We start from the raw sequence: 22157 nt of genomic DNA, 5'->3' as shown, positions 1-22157 counted from the left end.
TGGGGATGGGGGTGCTCCAGTTCTGAGTGTTTGGCTGGAGTACAACAGTTATTGTTTAAAAGGTTTGTCTTACTAGGGCTGCCTGTTGCCCGATCCTTCTGTGAAAGAACAGGCTTTTAATTTTGGTTTGTCTGTGCCCTCTGGCATTTCTGAATTTCTGGCTTCTTCAGCTCTAAGTCTGGGATAAATGAGGCAAAAAGAAAACCCAGGGAGCTCACCACTGTGTCACTCTGTGGATCTGGAAATCTGGAGCTGGCCTGCCTTCTCTCTACCTTTGTAACAAATGCTGGAATATTCTGAGGCTGGCAGGCAGATGACAGGAGGGGAGGACCATGAAAATGCGTGGTGTGCCAGATGGAGATGTTGTAGGAGTGCCACTGCTTCAGGTAGAAAGCACCACTCACCATGCTGGCTGTGTCCGGGAGCTGCCGTTCCATGTACCTTTGCAGCAGCGACGTCGTACCCATTCTCACCTACGTTCATGTCCCCCAGAAGCACGATCTTTCCATCGGGCTTCCTCATCTTTCAGCAAGAAGGCCCCCTCCTGCTCCCTTTGCCAGGCTGGCCAGTGTATCCTGGGTGCCACTGGAGCAGCCGGCCCCTGCCCCTAGGTCACTCGGACCCGGGACCCGTGAGAACCCAGACTCCTGGGAATCTGGACTCACAGGGACCCCGAACTTGCAGGGACCCACCTGGACTCTCCCATTCAGACACCTGGGAGGATGGAAGAGGAAGCGCCTCAAGTTTAATTAATTCAAATTTAAATAGCCACATTTAGCTAGTGGCTACTGTACTGGACAGTGCAGATGTAGAGAATTAGAGACAACACATATGGTTAATTAGGAAGTTACTCCTTGAGAATAGAGGAGGGAATATAAACACAATGCATCCAATTTCCCTCTTAAATTTACACTGTTTTCAGTAACCTTTGTATGGTGTGATTGTAAAGTAACGTAAGTGATATCTACCACTACACATTAACAGTCGGGTTATTCTCTCACATTCACACCTCCCTGCCATCTCTGTGAGGAGAAAACTAAAACAGGAAATCGATCACATCATTTTTATTTAATTAAAAGTCCTTAAGTCTGAAGAAGAAGAATATGCATCTCTTGAAGCTAGGATTGGTCATATGACACATTTTGCTTCAATGCCCTGGAAGCAGACCTCTTTTATGTGGGGAGGACAGAAAAGCTTTTGTTTTCCCTGTAAATGTAAGCTGACACCCGACACATGCATTTACTCTCCCCATTTCCCACTCTGCCATTTTAAAACACACACTTAGTGCTTACAGGTGGTGTAGCCATCTTGAGACCACAGGAAGGAACAGAAGCCACAGGTTAAGGATGGCTGGGGATGATTCAAGAAGGAGTTGGGACACATGATTTTTGAGGCTGCTGGACCTACCCTGGAGTAAAGAATTCTGGAGGTCTTGCTATGTGAGCAAACCTCCTATATGGATAAGCTATTGTAATGAGGATTTTGTCATATATAGCCAAACCCAATCCTATCAGTATTAATTGGGGTTAAAAAAAAAAAGATCCTCTAATTTTTAAAATTCTTACAGTCTAAAATTATAACCGTTTTTGTTTGATGTAAATTTAATTCCCAGAAGCCTTTCATTCATCACTGACCAAAACAAAGAGAAATCATGCTGCATTTAAAAGTTAAAATAAAATACGCATATGCCTCCATAACAGAATGTTAAATTTTAAATGCTAAGTAAAACTAGTCATCCATGAAGATAAAATAAATAAACAACAGTTTTAAAAACAACTAGTATGTCTTTAGTTGCTACAGCAAAAAGAATACTATGCCTGCCTTTAAGAAAATGTAAATTCCTCTCAAGGGTTAACATGTAAAAATGTAAAAGGCCAAATGACAATAAATGTTTTAAAAAAGAAGTTTAAGACAACAGAAACAGCTTTACAAGAAAATATATGGTTAGTGGACAAAATAATTTTGCAGTGAGTCACTGATTAAAAAGACCAATATAGACTGAAGTTATCAAAACAAATTTCACAGAGCAGCCAGGGATAGATTTCAAAAGCTTCAATGCTCTGACAAACCAGTCAACTCTACATTTCTAATCATTATAATCAACTTGAAGGAGTGTGAAGGAACCCTAAGTCATCGGTGTGGTTACTTCATAATTGGATTTGGTTAGAACTCACACCTGCAAATGATTGCACCATTCTCCTCTAAAAAGTTCCTAATGCTAAAAATAAAATAATCCTCATTTTGATTTAGAGAACACTTTTACTGTAAAATCTCATTATATATAACTTCTTGCCTGCTTACATTCTTTCCATCTGCTGTTATCTGCTCCCAATAACTGTCTTCTTCTAGTGCCTAACACCTATTATATAACTTAAACAAAAAAAAATCGAACTTGCGGAAGTGTAGTAAAGTGGTGGTTTGATTTTTATGTCAAATTTCTCAAGGGGCAGTGATGGTTCTATCTGTGGCAGCTTTTTTATGATTTTCATATAATGTGACATGACAGAAAATCTTAGCCTCAATGGAGTTGCTACAGATTATTTTCCCTCTCAGCATGATCTCGTTCTTTCAGATTTAGGGGGAAAAAAAGCATGAAGGAGTTAAGTGTAAATTATTCTCTTCTCTCCACTTCCTTAAGTAGAGATTTATGTATATACTTTTGCCCCAAACTTTGCCCATGGCTTTACTTTTTCTTATTTCTAGTTGGAAGGTTTAAAAATAATCCAAGAGCTGAACATAGATTAATCAGTTTGGGGGTGGGGGAAGGTAAAGTCTATTCTTACAAAGTTTATTCTGTTTGAAAGGAGAATATGTCAGGTAAATCAAAGCATTTCTATTCTTGGCACAAATCATACAGAAGATATTCTTTCCCTGAATAAATTATAAGAAATACATAATTCTTGAATATCACGCTACTTGTTTACACAGATTGCAAAACATAAAGATAAGGGAATCTGGAAGGATGTGTGAAATACTAAAATTATACTCACAGTTATTTTTCTAAATCTAGTAAAGAATTGACTCACATCACTCTAGAAACCCTGGCATTATTTTTAGTGAATTCATAAAAGATCACAAGACTATAGTCAAATCCCACTGCTTCTATTTCAAAAACAATGCAGCTATGATCACCTTGGAAATTTACTGATTAGCTTGGATTATGAAAATCAAAAACATTAGAACATATTATGCAAAAACAGATTTTCATCCCGAGGTTACTGGATAAAGATTAACAAGACATGTGGAAAGAGAAGTCTAGCTTAATTTCTTCTCTCTGAGAGAGGCAGGCATATATTAAGAGGAAGGAAAGAAATGATTCATTCATTCATTCTAATATATATGATTAAAACCACCATAGCAATTTTTTTCTTGTGGCAATTACCTCTCTTTGCCTTTTATGCTTTCCTCACAGAATATATACTCTAAAATAGGAGATTATATACTTTTTTATTATTTTATATTTTAAGTTTTTATTTAAATTCCAGTCAGTTAACATACAGTGTAATATTAGTTTCAGGTGTATAATACAGTGATTCAACACTTTCATACATCACCCTGAGCTCATCACAAGTAGACTCCTTAATCCCCATCATCTATTTAACCTATCCTCCCAACCACCTCCCCTCAGATAACCATCAATTTTTTCTCTATAGTTAAGAGTCTTTTCCTGGTTTGCCTCTCTCTCTTTTCCCTTTGCTCTTGTTTTGTTTCTTAAATTCCACATATGAGTGAAGTCATATGGTATTTGTCTTTCTCTGACTTATTTCACTTAGCATAATACTCTCTAGCTCCATCCATGTCATTGCAAATGGCAAGATTACATTCTTTTTTATGGCTGAATAATATTCCATCGTGTGTGTACATATACATACATATACAAATATATATACATTTTTTTATCCATTCATTGGCCAATGGTCACTTGGGCTGCTCCCATAGTTTGACTATTGTAAATAATGCTGTTATAAACATTGGGGTGCATGTATCCATTTGAATTTATATTTTTGTTGAATACCTTCTCATGTGTCTGTTGGCCAGTTGGATGTCTTCTTTGGAGAAATGTCTATTCATGTCTTCTGCCCATTTTTAATTGGATTATTTGTTTTTTGGATGTTGAATTGTATAAGTTCTTTATAGATTTTGGATACTAACCCTGTATCTGGTATGTCATTTGCAAATATTTTCTCCCATTCCGTAGGTGGCCTTTTAGTTTTGTTATTATTTCCTTCTCCATGCACAAACTGTTTATTTTGATGAAGTTTGTTTTTGCTTTTGTTTCCCTTGCCTCAGGGGACATATCTAGAAAGAAGTTGCTATGGCCCATGTCAAAGAAGTTACTGCCTGGTTCTCTTATCAGATTTTTATGGTTTCAGGTCTCACATTTAGGTCTTTAATCCATTTTGAATTTATTTTTGTGTATGGTGGAAGAAAGTGGTCCAGTTTCATTCTTTTGCATGTTGCTGCCTGTTTTCCCAACACCATTTGTTGAAGAGACTGCCTTTTTCCCATTGGATGTTTTTTCCTGCTTCATTGAAGATTAATTGACCATATAGTTGGGGGTTCATTTCTAGGTTTATTATTCTGTTCTACTGATCTATGTGTCTGTTTTTGTGCCAGTACCATACTGTTTAGATTACTACAACTTTGTAATATAACTTGGAGTCTGGAATTGTGATGCCTCCAGCTTTGCTGTTCCTTTTCAAGATTGCTTTGGCTATTCGGGTTTTTTTTGTGGTTCCATACAAATTTTAGGATTGTTCTTTCTAGCTCTGTGAAAAATGCTGTTAGTATTGTGTTAGGGATTGCATTAAATGTGTCGATTGCTTTGGGTAGTGTATTTTAAAAATATTTGTTCTTCCGATCCATGAGCATGGAATGTCTATTTCTTTGTATTGTATTTAATTTCATTGATCAATGTTTGATGCTTTTCAGAGTACAGGTCTTTCACCTTTTTGGTTAGGTTTATTCCTAGGTATCTTATGTTTTTAGTGCAATTATAAATGAGATTAATTTCTTAATTTCTCTTTCTGCTGCTTCATTATTGGTGTATTGAAATGCAACAAATTTCTATATGTTGATTTTGTATCCTGTGACTTTAACGAATTTGTTTAGCAGTTTTTTGGTGGAGTCTTTTAGGTTTTATCTATGTAATATCATACCATTTGTCAAGAGTGGAAGTTTTACTTCTTCCCTGCTGATTTGGAAGATTTTTTTTTTTTTTAAAGAGGGGGAGAGAGAGAGAGAGAGAGGGAGGGAGAAAATCTTAAGCAGGTTCCACACCCAGTGTGGAGCCCAGTGCAGGGCTCAATCTCAGAATCCTGAGATCATTACCTGAGCCAAAATCAAGAGTTGGATGCGTAACTGACTGAGCCACCCAGGCACTTCTGGATGCCTTTTATTTCTTTGTGTTGTCTGATTGCTGTGGCTAGGACTTCCAGTACTATGTTGCATAAAAGTGGTGAGAATGGACATCCCTGTCTTGTTCCCGACCAAAGGGGAAAAGCCCTCAGTTTTTCCCCATTGGGGATATTAGCTGTGGGTTTTTCATAGATGACCTTTATGATGTTGATATGTTCCCTCTAAACCTACTTTGTTGAGGGTTTTTATCATGAATGGATGTTGCACTTTGTCAAATGCTTTTTCTGCATCTATTGAAAGGATCATATTGTTCCTATCCTTTTTCTTAAGTAACACGATGTATCATGTTGACTGATTTGTGAATATTGAACCACCATTATAACCCAGAAATAAATCCGACTTGGTCATCGTGAATGATTTTTTTAATGTATTGTTGGATTTGGTTTGCTAGTATTTTGTTGAGGATTTTTGCATCTATGTTCATCAGATATGTTGGTCTGTGGTTCTTTTTTTGGTGGTGTCTTTATTTGGTTTTGGTATCAGGGTAATTTTGGTCTCATAGAATGAATTTGGAAGTTTTCCTTCCTCTTCTATTTTTTGGAATAGTTTGAGAAGAATAGGAATTAACCCTTTAAATGTTTGGTAGAAGTCATCTGTGAAACCATCTGGCCCTGGACTTTTGTTTGTTGGAGTTTTTTGATTACTGAATCAATTTCTTTGCTTGTTATCAGTCTGTTCAAGTTTTCTATTTCTTCCTGTTTCAGTTTTGACAATTTATATGTTTGTAGGAATTTGTCCATTTCTTCTATGTTGTTCAACTTGTTGACATATAGTTTTTCATAATATTCTCTTATAATTGTTTGTATTTCCATGGTGTTGGTTGTTATTTCTCCTCTCATTTGTGATTTCATTTGGGTCCTTTTTCTTTACTTTTTGGTAAGTCTGCTAGAGGTTTATCAATTTTATTAATTTTTTCAAAGATCCAGCTCCTGTGTTTGGTCCCTGGCCTGAATGTGGTGAGTTTTAACTAGGTGTGCTCTGGTCTGCTTGTGAAATCAGACCTGTCACCACCTTCACCAGAACTGAGACCCTGAAAAACTCTCTGACTGGGAGATGTGGTGTGGGCAGGAGTTTGTGCTGGTCTTCTCGGGGAGGGACCCACCACACTGTGACTGAGGTTAGTGTGGCTGAGTATGGCAGTTCCACCAGAGAGCAGGGGGGTGGGACTTAGTATAAGCAAATTTGGTAGCCACTGTCAGTACTGTGCTGCTTTCAGCAGGTGACTCTGTGTTTATGCTGAGGGGATGAGGAAGAAAATGGCACTGGCAGCTCATTTGTTCCAGGACAGGCATCTCCTGGAATGCTGCCTCTCAGGGACATGCCTCAAGAAGAGTGAATAATCTCGCAACTGTGTGCCCCAGGCACTCTTTGGATCCTGTTTCCATGCTGTATGCATCCTTGCTGTTTGTCTGACTTCTCTCCAGGAGTAGCACAGTGTCCTCAAGGCTCTATCCCAGCCAAGCTCCCTGACATTTAAAACTCTAGGCTTTAAGTCCCACTGAGTTGCAAGAACTCAGGGAATTCAGCCCCTCTCACTTTCCAAGCCAGTGGCTATGGGGAAATACTCTCCTTGTGCATTCCCCCTTCTCTGTGACCACTGCTCCCTCCCCTCTGCAGCAGCTGAGAGTCCTTTCTCCCCTATACCACCTCTCTGCACTTCCTACCTTCTTCAATGTGGCCTCTTCTCACTTTAGTTTTGGAGTTTGTTTTGTCAGTCTTCAGGTTGATTTCTGGGGGTATTTAGGATGATTCGATAGTTATCTAGTGGCATTCATGGGATGAGGCAAGCCTAAGGTCCTCCTACTTTGCCACCATCTTCCTCTCTCTGCCTATTCTTTTCATTTTTAATCCCCAGGAACAATAACACTGATGTCTTTCACCAGCAAGTGTTCAATAAATAACAGATGGATGAAAACTTAGTCTTACACCAAAAGCCCTTTAAAGTTAGTCACTATATCTCTAATGAATCTGCATGACATTGTAACTCAGGTCTCAAAAGCAGGCATTTGAGAGACAAAAAATATTCGTAGTATTTATTTTCATTGCAAACTACTAAAAATATCCACCTCATATGTATGTTAATAATATATATACATATATTTATTACTTTAATGCAAGTAATCGTACACACAAAAGTGTGGATAAATGTACAGAAACACTTACTAGTAGTTATGTGTAAATACTGTTTTATCTTAATCTCAATTATTCACTAACAGGAAATCAAATTCAAATCCAAGCTCTTACCCCACTATCTCTTTCCAACATCATTTCCTAATAGTTCCCTACCTGTCTTTAGCATGCTTTGCAACATGGGTTTTCAAAGACAATTTGTTGAACTGAGGAATGAATGAACAAAGAACCATGCACCTTACATTAACATTACATACCATTACCCTAACAATAAGATCAACAGTAGGAGGAACTTATATTATTGCATACTACAACTTCAATTATAGACTTCAAGGACCCAAAATTATGGTGAAATGAAAAGTCCCCAAAGTAGGTAATAACATTCAGAGTATAATAACATTATATAGCTTTCAAAAAAGATTAAAAGACACTGAATTAGTTATATTGTTTCCTTATAAAACAGAGAAGATCACATATTTTAGGTATTTTTATGAAAATAATAAAAGGTATTTCATATAAAGGATTTATTTAGACCCAAGCAAGGAAATTTTGAAATAGAATTCACTATTTAAAAACAATGACATACATAAACTTCCTTATCAGAATCCCACTGGTATTTTATTGAAAACACAGTAGACTGGCTTTTATCAGAATTCATGTAAATATCATGGTTCAGTTTTCCTTGATAAGGTTTTGACAGAGAATTTTACAGTGAATTGAACTGAAATGTATTAAGATATGCATTTCTATTCACAGACTTTGAAATATGTAGTTTAGTAAAACTTACGTATATCTTTAAGTCAAAAAGCGTATGGTATCACTTTCCATAAAAAGGTTATTATGACACTTTGAGAAGAGGATTTTTTTTGTGTTTGCAACTCTATGACCTTTGTCTTTAAGGGGAGTTTATTTTATCATGACCAGAGAGTATAATCTAAGTTAAATTGTTGACACTGACTTATCCTTACATCCTTCAGTGAAGATAATAGTGAATTTGGCTCTCCTTAGGTAGGGAAAGAAAATTGTATGCATGTGGAGCAGTGATTCACAAAGTTATGAGCTTTCTACAGGAGACATACATTTGTCAGAAGATAACTGCAGTACCAAATTTGCAAATATCCTCAGCCAAACATATTACAACTTTATTCTTCATAGAATATAACACACACCTATACATGGAAAGATGGCCCCTCTGGAGTGGTGTTTCTTAGGCAAGGTTGTACAGAAGTACAAAGATGAGATGATGAGGGCTGGATGGTTGTTTGTTAAAAGAAAAAAAAACCCAGAATAATCAATCTCCTCACCCTAAGATGACTGTCCTACAACTTGTGGAGTCCATTGGATACCCATGGAAATAAACTGTGCATAGCTTGTTTTGTTTTAATTTTGGTGGAGAAATGAGGAGATGCTTAAGAAACAGGGGGGCGGGTCATAGAAAAAGAAAGAGAAGTAAGAAACATTATTCGTAAGAGGTCTGGACTTACATTAGGGCAATTACATTCACTAAATCACCTTAAACCAATTACCTGTATCGTCTGTAACTTTTCTCATGTGTTGAATAAGGGAAACTATTTGTAGTATCCACTTTGCTGCTACGCTCATGAAAAAAGAATAACACCAAGAAACATTCTGTTTGTTTTGTTTTTAGTTTAAACAATGCCTTTTCTCCCCAACACTGTTTCACTAATCCTTCTAGGTCCATGCTAGACAAGTTCTTTCGTTGTAAGACTGTGGCTGAATTTTTTCACTGAAAGTTATAATCAGAATAATTCTGGACCCATTCAATTGTTCTTTGTGTAGATACAGCCAGAGTTCAAAAAATAATCATGGAACTTTTATTAAAGACTTTGACCTTAACAATAAAAAAAAATTAAACACATCCAAGTAATTATTTTCCATTTAAATATAGACTGTACCTACTGAAACTGCTTATTCAATTTTTGGATAATGAAATCTCCCAGGTAGAGGTGTACTGTGTAGTTAAAAAGGAATCTTGAACAATGCTATTATCATCTTGTCCAGATTGGCCAATTTTTCTCAACCCCAACCTGGAGATGTCTTATTACAGGATAAAACCCCTCTGCCAATTCACTTCTTTACTCAATACAGTGCCCGTGGTTTAGAGTTAGTGGTGAATTACCCTGAACACCTGGCCAAAATGACTTGAAAAAAGACTATAATTTATTTAGCATAGGCAATCAGACACCAGCAGTATAAAAAATAATGATATCATATGGCCACCTAAATCCTATCTGTTGATAGCAACACAGTTCCCCATTGCCCCAAAGCTCTCCTCAAATTTGCCATCCACCTCTCTTACCTCCCCAATCTCTCTCTCCCTCCCAACCTCCATCCTTTCTTCCATTTCTCCTGTCCTCCCTCTCTCTTTTTTCCTAATTTTCCTTCCCTCCTTCCCACCCTCCTCCCTTCCCCTCTTCCTTTGTCTTTCCCTCCTTCCTTTCCAAAATAGTCATATTTTCAATGAAAAACTCTAGACATATTTCTACTTCATTCGATAGATTATGTCAGTAAAAGAAAACTGTGAATAATTGTCAAAACAATTTTGTTTCAATTTTACTTAAACATATGATGAAATAAAAAGAGCATTTTAAAAAATCAGACTTTTGATACAAAACTATAAATTACAAATCACACTCTGCTACTAATTCACAATGTTAGGAAATCAACTTGGAGCTTCATGTCTGTTTTACTTTTAAAGGTTTAATTTGCATATTTTACATCTCTATTCCTCTACAATATAATGGTACATTTTTTACTCTCTAAAGTTAAGCAGGTAAGTTGCTTAATTTTTTAAATGGCTGCATTTTATAAACTTAAAAAAAATGTATAGTTGTCGGGCGCCTGGGTGGCTCAGTTGGTTAAGCGACTGCCTTCAGCTCAGGTCATGATCCTGGAGTCCTGGGATCGAATCCCACATTGGGCTCCCTGCTCACTGGGGAGTCTGCTTCTCCCTCTGACCCTCCCCCCTCTCGTGCTCTCTCTCTCTCTCTCCCATTCTTTCTCTCGCAAATAAAATCTTTTAAAATATTTATAGTTGTCATTTTAATTTCTATATTTTTGCTTAATATAAATCATTTAGTAAAAATTACTTTTTTTTTTTTTAGTAAAGATTACTTTTATTTCAAAATAGTGGCAGCCCAGTTTTCTCAACTAAGAACTTAAACAACATATGTGAAAGGAGAACAGAAGCTTAATATCAGATATATGATTTTGAATTCAAGGTCTAGAATTATGAAGAGCTAACTTATTCAAATGTCTGATCCTTCTTCCCCTACTGGGAACAATAATTCAATCACCGTATGCCTAAGGTTTGATCTGAACTTCCTAAGTTCAAAACTAAGTTCTCTTAGATTCATAAAATGTTGTTACAACCTCTTACCTAACTTATGATGCTTTGTAGCTACAATTAAAATCCCCAATTTCAATCTCTGTTAAAAATAAAGCTACTGTATCACACTGCATTCACAATATCCATCAAGCAATCAACATTTACTGAGAACCAGTATGTGCAAGGGTCTAACTTAAATTTAAGGTCCTGAGGCATAAATGGTATTTATTTCAGGTCTCCTTATAGCAAAGTTGAAATAGATAAACACATTGCTTAGATCCCATCATCACCTCCTACAAATCCCCTTTATTTGTGCCATCCTCCATCCTGTTCTAAATATTCTTGCCTGAGTTCAGGGGATATTTATTGCTTATTGGCTGCTCAGTATCTTTTCCCCTATTTTCAACAGACCCTCAATTTCTTTGGAGGGGAATAACCCCTCCCTCACTGTGAGGGGTTTTGGAAGGAGACGGTTTTAAAACAAAGTTTTCTGCTCTCCTCTAGCTACAAGATGGGTGTGTGACCCAAGCAAGGTCAATTGGACTTCCTCTTCCAGGACTTTGTATTCTGAATAGTTAAACAGTACATAGAAAAAAGAGGATTGCGGAGATGCGGGGAAAAGATGGCAGAGGAGTAGGGGACCTTATTCCAACCAGTCCTGGAATTGAGCTGGATATCTACCAGACCACTCTGAACACCCACAAAATCACCCTGAGATGTAAGAAGATCTGGATCTCTACAAACAGAATATTGCAGGAGGTTGGTTTTGAGGTAGGAAGCAGGGAGCTGTGATTCCATGGGCAGATATCAGAGGATAAATGGCAGCGGGAGGGAGCCTGGCCGTGGGGATCCTATACCGCCGGTGAGTGAGACCCTCCCGCGCTGGGGATGGGGCACAGACTCACAGACCAGTAGTGGTGGGGAAAGGACTCGAGGGCAGCCCCCCAGATGGAAACCCAGAGCAGCGGGGTCATGCATGCAAACTGGGGGCGGCTGGTGGTTTTAGAAGCACAAAGGGCAGAGACGTGTCCCCACATGGATGTGAGGACTGGGAGCCCTGCGGAGGGGTGCACAACCCAGGACTGCAGTTTATAGCAGCACAGACAGAAACGGAGATAGTGTGGCCTGGAGAACTCACTGGAGAACAGACTGCGATCTCTCTGCTCTGAGGCAGAGGGATGGAAACGGTCTCTTCTGCTCTGACTCTCAGAAGAGATGCAGAAAATCGCCAGGGAAAGCTGCCAGAGAAACCCGCAACAGAACAAAAGCCCCCCAAAACCGGTTTCCACTGAGCCCATCCCCCGCCACAGGGGGCAGGGCAACTCTGCCCAAACAGGGTTGCCTGAGTAACAGCACAGCAGGCCCCTCCCCCAGAAGACAGGCTGGGAGAACAAGAGGCCAGCAACCCTAGGGTCCCTATAAAACAGGTGCATCTGGCTTGGGTTGTGGTCATTAATTTGGACTCTATACATTCCCTCAAGCACCCCTCAACAGAATGACTAGGAGGAGGAACCCCAAAAATAGGAAAGATTCAGAGACTATGAGTTATGCCACAGATTTACGAATAGATTCAGATATAACCAAGATGTCGGAGATGGAATTCAGGCTAGCAATTGTGAAGAGAATAGTTAGAATGGAGAAATCGATTAATGGCAACGCAGAGTCTCTAAGGGCAGAAATGAAAGCTGAATTGGCAGAATTTAAAAATGCTATCAATGAGATCCAATCTAATCTAGATAATCTAACAGCTATGATAAACTAGGCAGAAGAATGAATTAGTGACCTAGAAGACAATTTAATAGACAAAAAAGGGAAAAGAGGAGGACAGGGAAAAACAACTCAGAATCCATGAAAATAGAATCAGAGAAATAAGTGACACCATGAAACATTCCAATGTCAGAATTATTGGAATCCCTGAGGTGGTGGAGAGATAGAGAGGACCAGAAGATATATTTGAGTGAATCGTGGCTGAAAACTTCCCTAATCTGGGGAATGAAACAAACATTCGTGTTTTAGAGGCAGAGAGGACCCCTCCCAAGATCAAGGAAAACAGGCCAACACCCTGGCATGTAATAGTAAAACTCTCAAATCTTAGAACCAAGGAAACCATCTTAAGGGCAGTTAGGTGGAAGAGATTCCTTACGTACAGAGGGAGGAACATCAGAATAATGTCAGATCTATCCACAGAGACCTGGCAAGCCAGAAAGGCCTGGCAAGACCTATTCAGGGTACTAAATGAGAAGAACATGCACCCAAGAATACTTTATCCGGCAAGGCTTTCATTTAGAATGGATGGAGAGATGCAGAGCTTCCAAGACTGGCAGAAACTGAAAGAATATGAGACCACTAAGCCGGCCCTGCAAGAAATATTAAGGGGGGGGGGGTTCTATAAAAGGAGAAAGACCTCAAGAGTGATATAGAAAAGAAATTTACAGGGACAATCTATAAAAACAAGGTCTTCACAGGCAACATGATGACAATTAATTCATATCTTCCAATAATCACTCTCAACATGAACGGCCTAAAAGCTCCCATAAAATGGCAAAGGGTTGCAGACTGGATAAAAAGACAGGACCCATCCATATGCTGTCTACAAGAGACTCATTTTGAACCTAAAGATACATCCAGACTGAAAGTGAAGGGATGGAGATCCATCTTCCATGCTAGCGGACCTCAAAACAAAGCTGGGGTAGCAATTCTTATATCAGACAAATTAGATTTTAAACTAAAAACTGTAGTTAGAGACACAGAAAGACACTATATCATTCTTAAAGGGTCTATCCAACAAGAAGATCTAACAATTGTAAATAACTACACCTCCAACATGGGAGCAGCCATCTACATAAGCCAACTGTTCACCAAAATAAAGAGTCATATTGATAACAATACGTTAATTGTAGGAGACCTCAATACTCCACTCTCAGCAATGGACAGGTCATCTAAGCAGAAAATCAAGAAAGAAACAAGAGTTTTGAATGACACACTGGACCAGATGGACCTCACAGATCTATACAGAACATTTGACCCTAAAACAACAGAATACTCATTCTTCTCGAGCACACACGGAACTTTCTCCAGAAGAGACCATATACTGGGTCACAAATCAGGTCTCAACTGATACCAAAAGACTGAGATTATTCTCTGCATCTTCTCAGACCATAATGCTTTAAAACTGGAACTCAATCACAAGAAAAAATTTGGAAGAAATTCAAACACTTGGAAGCTAAAGACCACTCTGCTCAAGAACGTTTGGGTCAACAAGGAAATCAAAGAAGAACTTAAACAGTTCATGGAAATGAATGAGAATGAAAACACATCAGTCCAAAACCTATGGAATACTGCAAAGGTGGTCCTAAGGGGGAAATACATAGCCATCCAAGCCTCACTCAAAAAAAACAGAAAAATCCCGAATTCACCAACTAACTCTACACCTTAAAGAATTAGAGAAAAAGCAACAAATGATGCCTAAGCCACACATTAGAAAAGAAATAATTAAGATTAGAGCAGAGATCAATGAATTAGAAACCAGGAACGCAGATCAGATTAACGAAACCAGAAGCTTGTTCTTTGAAAGAATTAATAAGATCGATAAACCACTGGCCAGACTTATCCAAAAGAAAGGAGAAAGGACCCAAATTAATAAAATTATGAATGAAAGGGGAGAGATCACGACTAACACCAAGGAAATAGAGACAATTATTAAAAATTATTATCAACAACTATATGCCAATAAACTGAGCAATCTGGATGAAATGGAGGCCTTCCTGGAAACCAATAAGCTGCCAAGACTGAAACAGGAAGAAATTGACAACCTGAATAGGCCAATAACCAGTAACGAGATTGAAGCAGTGATCCAAAACCTCCCAAAAAACAAGAGTCCAGGGCCTGATGGATTCCCTGGGGAATTCTACCAAACATTCAAAGAAGAAATAATACTCATTCTCCTGAAGCTGTTTCAAAAAATAGAAACAGAAGGAAAACTTCCAAACTCATTCTATGAGGCCAGCATTACCTTAATCCCCAAACCAGGCAGAGACCCCATCAAAAAGGAGAATTTCAGACCAATATCCCTGATGAATATGGATTCCAAAATCCTCAACAAAATCCTAGCTAATAGGATCCAACCATACATTAAAAGGATCATCCACCACGACCAAGTGGGATTTATCCCCGGGATCCAAGGGTGGTTCAACATTCGCAAATCCATCAATGTGATAGAACACATTAATAAGAGGAGAGGGAAGAACCATATGGTCCTCTCAATTGATGCAGAAAAGCATTTGACAAAACAGAGCATCCTTTCCTGATTAAAACTCTTCAGAGTATAGAGATAGAGGGAACATTCCTCAAGTTCATAAAATCCATCTATGAAAAACCCACAGCAAATATCATCAATGGGGAAAAGCTGAGAGCCTTTCCCTTAAGATCAGGAACACGTCAAGGATGCCCACTCTTGCCATACTGTTCAACATAGTACTGGAAGTCCTAGCAAAAGCAATCAGACAGCAAAAAGAAAACGTATTCAAATTGGCAAAGAAGAAGTCAAACTCTCTCTCTTCGCAGATGACATGATACTTTATGTGGAAAACCCAAAAGACTCCACCCCCAAATTACTAGAACTCATCCAGCAATTCAGTAATGTGGCAGGATACAAAATCAATGCACAGAAATCAGTTGCTTTCTTATACACTAACAACGCAACTGTAGAAAGAGAAATTAGAGAAACGATTTCATTTACAATAGCACCAAAAACCATAAGATACCTCGGAATAAACCTAACCAAAGAGGTAAAGGATTCCTACTCTAGGAACTACAAAACACTCATGAAAGAAATTGAAGAAGACACAAAAAGGTGGAAAAACATTCCATGCTCATGGATCGGAAGAATAAACATTGTTAAAATGTCTATGCTACCCAGAGCAATCTATACCTTCAATGCCATCCTCATCAAAATTCCAATGACATTTTTCAAAGTGCTGGAACAAACAATCCTAAAATTTGTATGGAATCAGAAAAGACCCCAAATCCCCAATGAAATGTTCAAAAACAAAGCTGGGGGCATCACATTGCCTGATTTCAAGCTATATTACAAAGCTGTGATCACCAAGACAGCATGGTACTGGCACAAAAGCAGACATATAGACCAATGGAACAGAATAGAGAGCCCAGATAAGGACCCTCAACTCTATGGTCAAATAATCTTCAACAAAACAGGGAAAAATATGCAATGGGAAAAGGACAGTCTCTTCAATAAATGGTGCTGGGAAAATTGGACAGCTACATGCAAAGAATGAAACTCGACCATTCTCTAACACCATAAACAAAGATAAACTCAAAATGGATGAAAGACCTCAATGTGAGACAGGAATCCATCAAAATCCTAGAGGAGAACATAGGCAGTAACCTCTTTGACATCACCCACAGCAACTTCTTTCAAGATACATCTCCAAAAGCTAGTGAAACAAAAGCAAAAATGAACTTTTGGGACTTCATCAAGATAAAAAGCTTCTGCACAGCAAAGGAAACAGTCAACAAAACAAAGAGACAACCCACAGAATGGGAGAAGATATTTGCAAATGACACTACAGATAAAGGGCTGGTATCCAAGATCTATAAAGAACTTCTCAAACTCCACACCCCAAAAACAAATAATGAAGTCAAAAAATGGGCAGAAGACATGAACAGACACTTCTCCGAAGAAGACATACACATGGCTGACAGACGCATGAAAAAGTGTTCATCATCATTAGCCATCATGGAAATTCAAATCAAAACCACATTGAGATACCACCTTACACCAGTTAGAATGGCAAAAATGGACAAGGCAAGAAACAACAAATGTTGGAGAGGTTGTGGAGAAAGGGGAACCCTCTTACACTGTTGGTGGGAATGCAGGTTGGTACAGTCACTTTGGAAAATAGTGTGGAGGTGACTCAGAAAATTAAAAATAGGGCTACCCTATGACCTAGCAATGGCACTTCTGGGTATTTACCCCAAAGACACAGCTGTAGTGAAAAGAAGGGCCATATGCACCCCAATGTTCATAGCAGCAATGTCTGCAATAGCCAAACTGTGGAAAGAGCCGAGATGCCCTTCAACAGATGAATGGATAAAGAAGATGTGGTCCATATATTCAATGGAATATTATTCAGCCATCAGAAAGGATGAATACCCAACTTTTATATCAACATGGATGGGACTGGAGGAGATTATGCTAAGTGAAATAAGTCAAGCAGAGAAAGTCAATTATCATATGGTTTCACTTATTTGTGGAACATAAGGAATAGCATGGAGGACATTAGGAGAAGGAAGGGAAAAATGAAGGGCCTGGGAAATTGGAAGGAGAGATGAACCATGAGAGACTATGGACACTGAGAAACAAACTGAGGGTTTTAGAGGGGAGGGGGGGTGGGCAGATGTGTTAGCCCGGTGTTGGGTATTAAGGAGGGCACGTACTGCATGGAGTACTGGGGGTTGTATGAAAACAATGAATCGTGGATCACTGCATTGAAAACTGGTGATGTATTGTATGGTCACTAACACAACATAATAAAATAAAATTAAAAGAAAAAGGAAAGAAAAAGAAAAAAGAGGATCACAAAGAAAGCCTGGAGTAGTTACTATGAACTAGATGCCCAGACGTGCTCAGGTACCTTTTCTTTTTCTAAGCCTTTTCCCACTGCCTTCATGTCAGTTCCAGTACATTCACTTTCTGCTTGATTTAATCAGAGGATGTTTTCTGTTGCTTACATCCAGAAAACCCTACTGATAGTCAACAAACTACATCTGATGATTTTACCTTTTTGTTTAAAATACTTCAAGCAATGCCACTGCCTGCAGGCCATAACCAAACTCCTTGTTCTATCAAGGAAAGATCCTCATTTCGTAGCCCCATCCCTCTCTATTCAAATTCATCAGTTTCTGCCTCATCCCCTTAATTTCAGCCATATGGAATCACAATTTAGAGAATATACTACATCGCTTTCCACCTCAGCGAAAAGCAGAGTTTGTCTCTTCTGCCAGAGTCACCTTTCCGTTTTATCCACCTGATTATTTCCAACTTGTTCTTTAATACTTGGCTTAAGTTTTAGCTTCTTCAAGAAATTTTTCCTGACCTCCATTTTCTTCCCTGGCTTAGTCAGATGCCCTTTTCCTAAAGTAAGGCCCTAGAGAATCCCCTAAACATGCCCAGGGAGGCAAAAACTACAGCGGGGACCCTGGAATCAGACTGCTTGAGTTCAAATTCCACTGCTGTCTCTTTACTACTTGACCTTGGGCAAGTTATTTAACCTCACTGTGCTTTACTATCAATCTCACAGTGTTGTGAGCATTAAGTAATGCACGTGAAGTACTTAAAAATGACTAGCATATAATCTGTTAAACATGTGCTAGGTATTATCCTGTAATTTATTTCTGTCATAGTGCTATTATTGTGTTTTTTCCTTAACCTGCTTTAATCTGTGCATTGCTATCTTGTCCAATTCTGTACTTCCCAGGCACTTAGTAGTAGCTCAATAAAAATTTGTTAAATGAACATATGAATAAATAGGCACTGATAGTGCTTTGCAGTTTATAAAGTTCTTTTGGAATATTACCTCATTTCCAACACTTCAAATATTAAAGTTAGGATTGTTTTGTTTAAAACTTTACATAGAGAAAAATGTTTATTCCCTGATATTGTAATAAATACTTCCCTAAACTTATCTCTTTTTTGCCCCCCACCCCACACACACTTGCTTAATGTTTATTTACGGTTATTTTACTGATCATTTAGTGATAGAAAGCTCTAAAAGGCAAGAACTGACAGTGTCTTTATAAATCATTTTTTTTAACATGAGGGGAAGAAGCAGGAAAAGCACTCCACTATTCAGCAAGAGAAGGAAAGTTTTTATATATATATATATATACACATATATATGTATATATATATAATACTTATATGCATATCTACATATACAGATATGATATACATACCTCTATTCATATATATATAACATTTAAAATATATAAAATTAAAAATTAAAAAATGCATGTATATCTATGATATATATATATATATATATGATATATATATGAGATAGAGTCATCATCTCTTGCTTACTTGCTTTCAATAAGCAAGGCAGGGTGGGAAGCATACAATACATAGAATGCTATATATAAATATATATATATGTATATATGTGGCATTTAAAAATTCCTGGCTTTCTGTGACCCTGTGACCCTAGACATGGCACTTGAACTTCTCCTCTGAATTAATTTTGGATCTCTCTGTAAGACTATCATTTTGAAGAGGCATCAAATTAGTAGTCATTTTGAAAAAATATAACCTTATTTTTCTGAAGACTACTGAGCAGGTAGATTCTAAAGCAGATCCTAAAGGCTAGGATTGCAAAGGAGTGTGGACTTCCTCTCCCCCCTAATACCCAGTGGCTTTTACAGGAGACCATGATGCCAGTGGCAAAATGGGGTGTAGATATGGAAATGAGCTCTTATTTTCATGTAATATCATTATATGACAATCAGTTTGCATGCTACAAATGCTGTGAGCAGGCAGATTTACAATCTCATATTAATTACTAACATTAGTTGAGCAAGGCAGGATGGGAAGCATTTTTCATGAACTACCTAATGTAATCCTCATGACAACCTATAAGGCAAAGATAGTATCATCATTCACATTGTACTGATAAACTCAGGTTCAGGGAGGTTGAATAACACATCAAAAGTCTACAACTGTAGGAGCGGAGCCAAGCTTTGAACCCAGAGCATCTAACTCCAAAGCCCTTGCTTTAAACACCGTAACACATTGTTTCCTCTGCTTAGTAATAGTCTTGGAAGTATTAGTATAACTTGATACAGTACTGTGCAAGAACATAATCTCTTATTTCTGCATGTATCAGCGCAGAGAAACCATAAATGCTTAGCACTGTGTCTGGCACAGACTGTATATATAAAAACATATGTATCACCAAATGGTAGCCACATTTACATTAATACTGGCAAGCAGTATATGTAGTAAGTAAGAATACTTAGGCTTAGAAACCAAACAGACTTGGATTTGAATCTTTGCTCTGCTATTACTAGGAGTATGACATCTCAATGGCTTGAGCTGAAGAATGTACCTACTAATACTTGTTCTAAAACAGCAGTGAAACGAATTATGCATATTTATATAATAGTTACATATCTTTATATACACGCATGTCCATCACTGTGTGGTGAATATGAATGTGAACCTGTGCATCCTGTGCCCAGAAAAGGAAACCAAGATCCAGAGAATGAGTTGACCACAATCATGTCATTTGCAAATGACACAGAACACTTAATTCACATCTCCTGAGTCTCAAATCAAGGTACTTTAAATGCAGATTGCTTACTATCCACTTATTTTTATTCCTACTGAATTGCTAAAGTTCATTTTACAAAGAAATCTGTCTGCCTTACTCATGCTTTTTCAAAAAGTAGTTCTGTAACAACTAAATACCTTCAATGCAATTTGTTACTTCTGTAGAAAAGATATGAAAACCATTTACCAGTGAAATAACTACAGCACATAAATATTTCAAAACTATTTTTCTTATTCACTCAGAAATATAAAAGATATACAGTGCATTTGTTTTAGCTAGGTCAATCAGATTTATATCAATGTATTCCTATGTTTCTAACTGATGTCAGGATTTTGCAGAATGGATTCCAAGAGGCTGATAAATGCAGTCTTTATATTAAAAACATGTTTATTTGACTATAGCATTGCATAAATACCAATATTAAGATCTAAGGTATTTAAAAATATATTATGTTTGGTACTTTTCTTTTCTAAAAATTTATAGCGAACTTTCAGTGATATTCATCATCGTAAGAGGAAAATTGGCACAGACAACTCAGAAGAGTGAATAACCAATTCCCAGATCATTATATTTGATTCTGTAATAGATTATGGCTGCAGGCTGCCAAAACAAACAGTTTAAAATGTAAACAGCTCAGTTGAACTACTTATTTGATATTAAATAGATTTTTTAAATACTAGTTGTTTAGTGAATTTCATTAAGCCAACTAACTGTAAGGTTTATGGTTTTTTCCTTGTATAATTCCATTTTAATTTATGGGTTTTAGATAATTGCATTATTTTTTTTCTTGATCCTACTTAGGCTACACAGAGTAGAGATAGTGTGTAGCTGACAGAGAAAAGCTGCCTAAAAACTGGTGGGAATATGGTCTAGGGAGAGTGAATGGACATGTGGACAATCTTCACTTTAACGGCAAATCTCAACCAGGTTTTCTTTTTCCCCATACCTTCTGCTTGATGATCATCTCGTTGATGTCTTCAAGATCACCCACCATCACCCTCTGTGATTTTATAACTCGATCGAGCAGAGACAGCCAATCGGTAAGTTCTGTCCAAGCTCTGTTGAAATCTGCCAGGGCGGGTACCTCCAACAGCAAGGAAGATGGCATTTCTAGTTTGGAGATGGCAGTTTCCTTGGTAACGGTGGGTTGTGTCACCAGAGTAACAGTCTGACTAGGAGCTAATTTTTTTTTTCCAAAAAGAAAAAAAGAAAAAAAAAAGAAAAATTAGAAACACAAGCAAAGAAGCCGATTTCAATAACAATAGACCAAGCTTAATTAAAGTACAACAGTTTGAGCCAAAGTATTATTTATTATGTTATAAATTTTCCCTCCACCAATGTGAATACTTTACACAGTACTACATGATGGGATAATCCAAGGACTCAAACTTTTCATTAGTAAGCATTTAACAATCTTTCAAAATGATTTTGCTTATTCTAATGGCTAGACAATTTAATTTAAATCATCCTTCTCAAATAACACTTATATAGACCTTACCAGGTGAAAAAGTTTTACTTATCTTTTCTTATTCAAGGAAAAAAAAGCAAAAGTCCAGTTTGGATAGATCTTGTTTCCTTGAATAGGAAGTAAATTACTTTGAAGGCAGTCCCTAGGGAAATCAAAGCCAATGAAATGTTTTTGTCTTTGCTCTGTATTTTATACTGGGAATAGTTTCTCATATTTTTTTCCTTTTCTTTCAGACTGGTCATACAGTGACTGACAGTGGAGAAAACTCAAGCTACATTATTGTTGGAAAATCAGACCTAAAAAAACGTGACCTTGGTTACATTACTTAACCTCTCTAAGCTTCAGGTTTTCGCCTCAGTAAAGAAGGGACAATAACAGTGAATGTAATAGGGGCAGTTGTGTGGATTCCATGACTAATATATGAAATGTACATAGAACAGTGCCA

General features: G+C 37.7%; 1 protein-coding gene across 1 annotated transcript in view; it reads right to left on the bottom strand.

The window, feature by feature from the left end:
* Positions 1 to 22157, bottom strand: part of DMD (dystrophin) — a 2077064-nt gene that overhangs the window by 611497 nt on the left and 1443410 nt on the right. The window contains exon 51 of the mRNA XM_021677947.1: positions 21191 to 21423. Coding sequence (XP_021533622.1) covers positions 21191 to 21423 — 233 coding nt within the window. The remainder of the gene's footprint in view (positions 1 to 21190; positions 21424 to 22157) is intronic.

The sequence above is a fragment of the Neomonachus schauinslandi genome, chromosome X (assembly GCF_002201575.2).
Source record: "Neomonachus schauinslandi chromosome X, ASM220157v2, whole genome shotgun sequence".
Lineage (NCBI taxonomy): Eukaryota > Metazoa > Chordata > Mammalia > Carnivora > Phocidae > Neomonachus > Neomonachus schauinslandi.
This window is presented reverse-complemented; position numbering and strand designations above follow the sequence as displayed.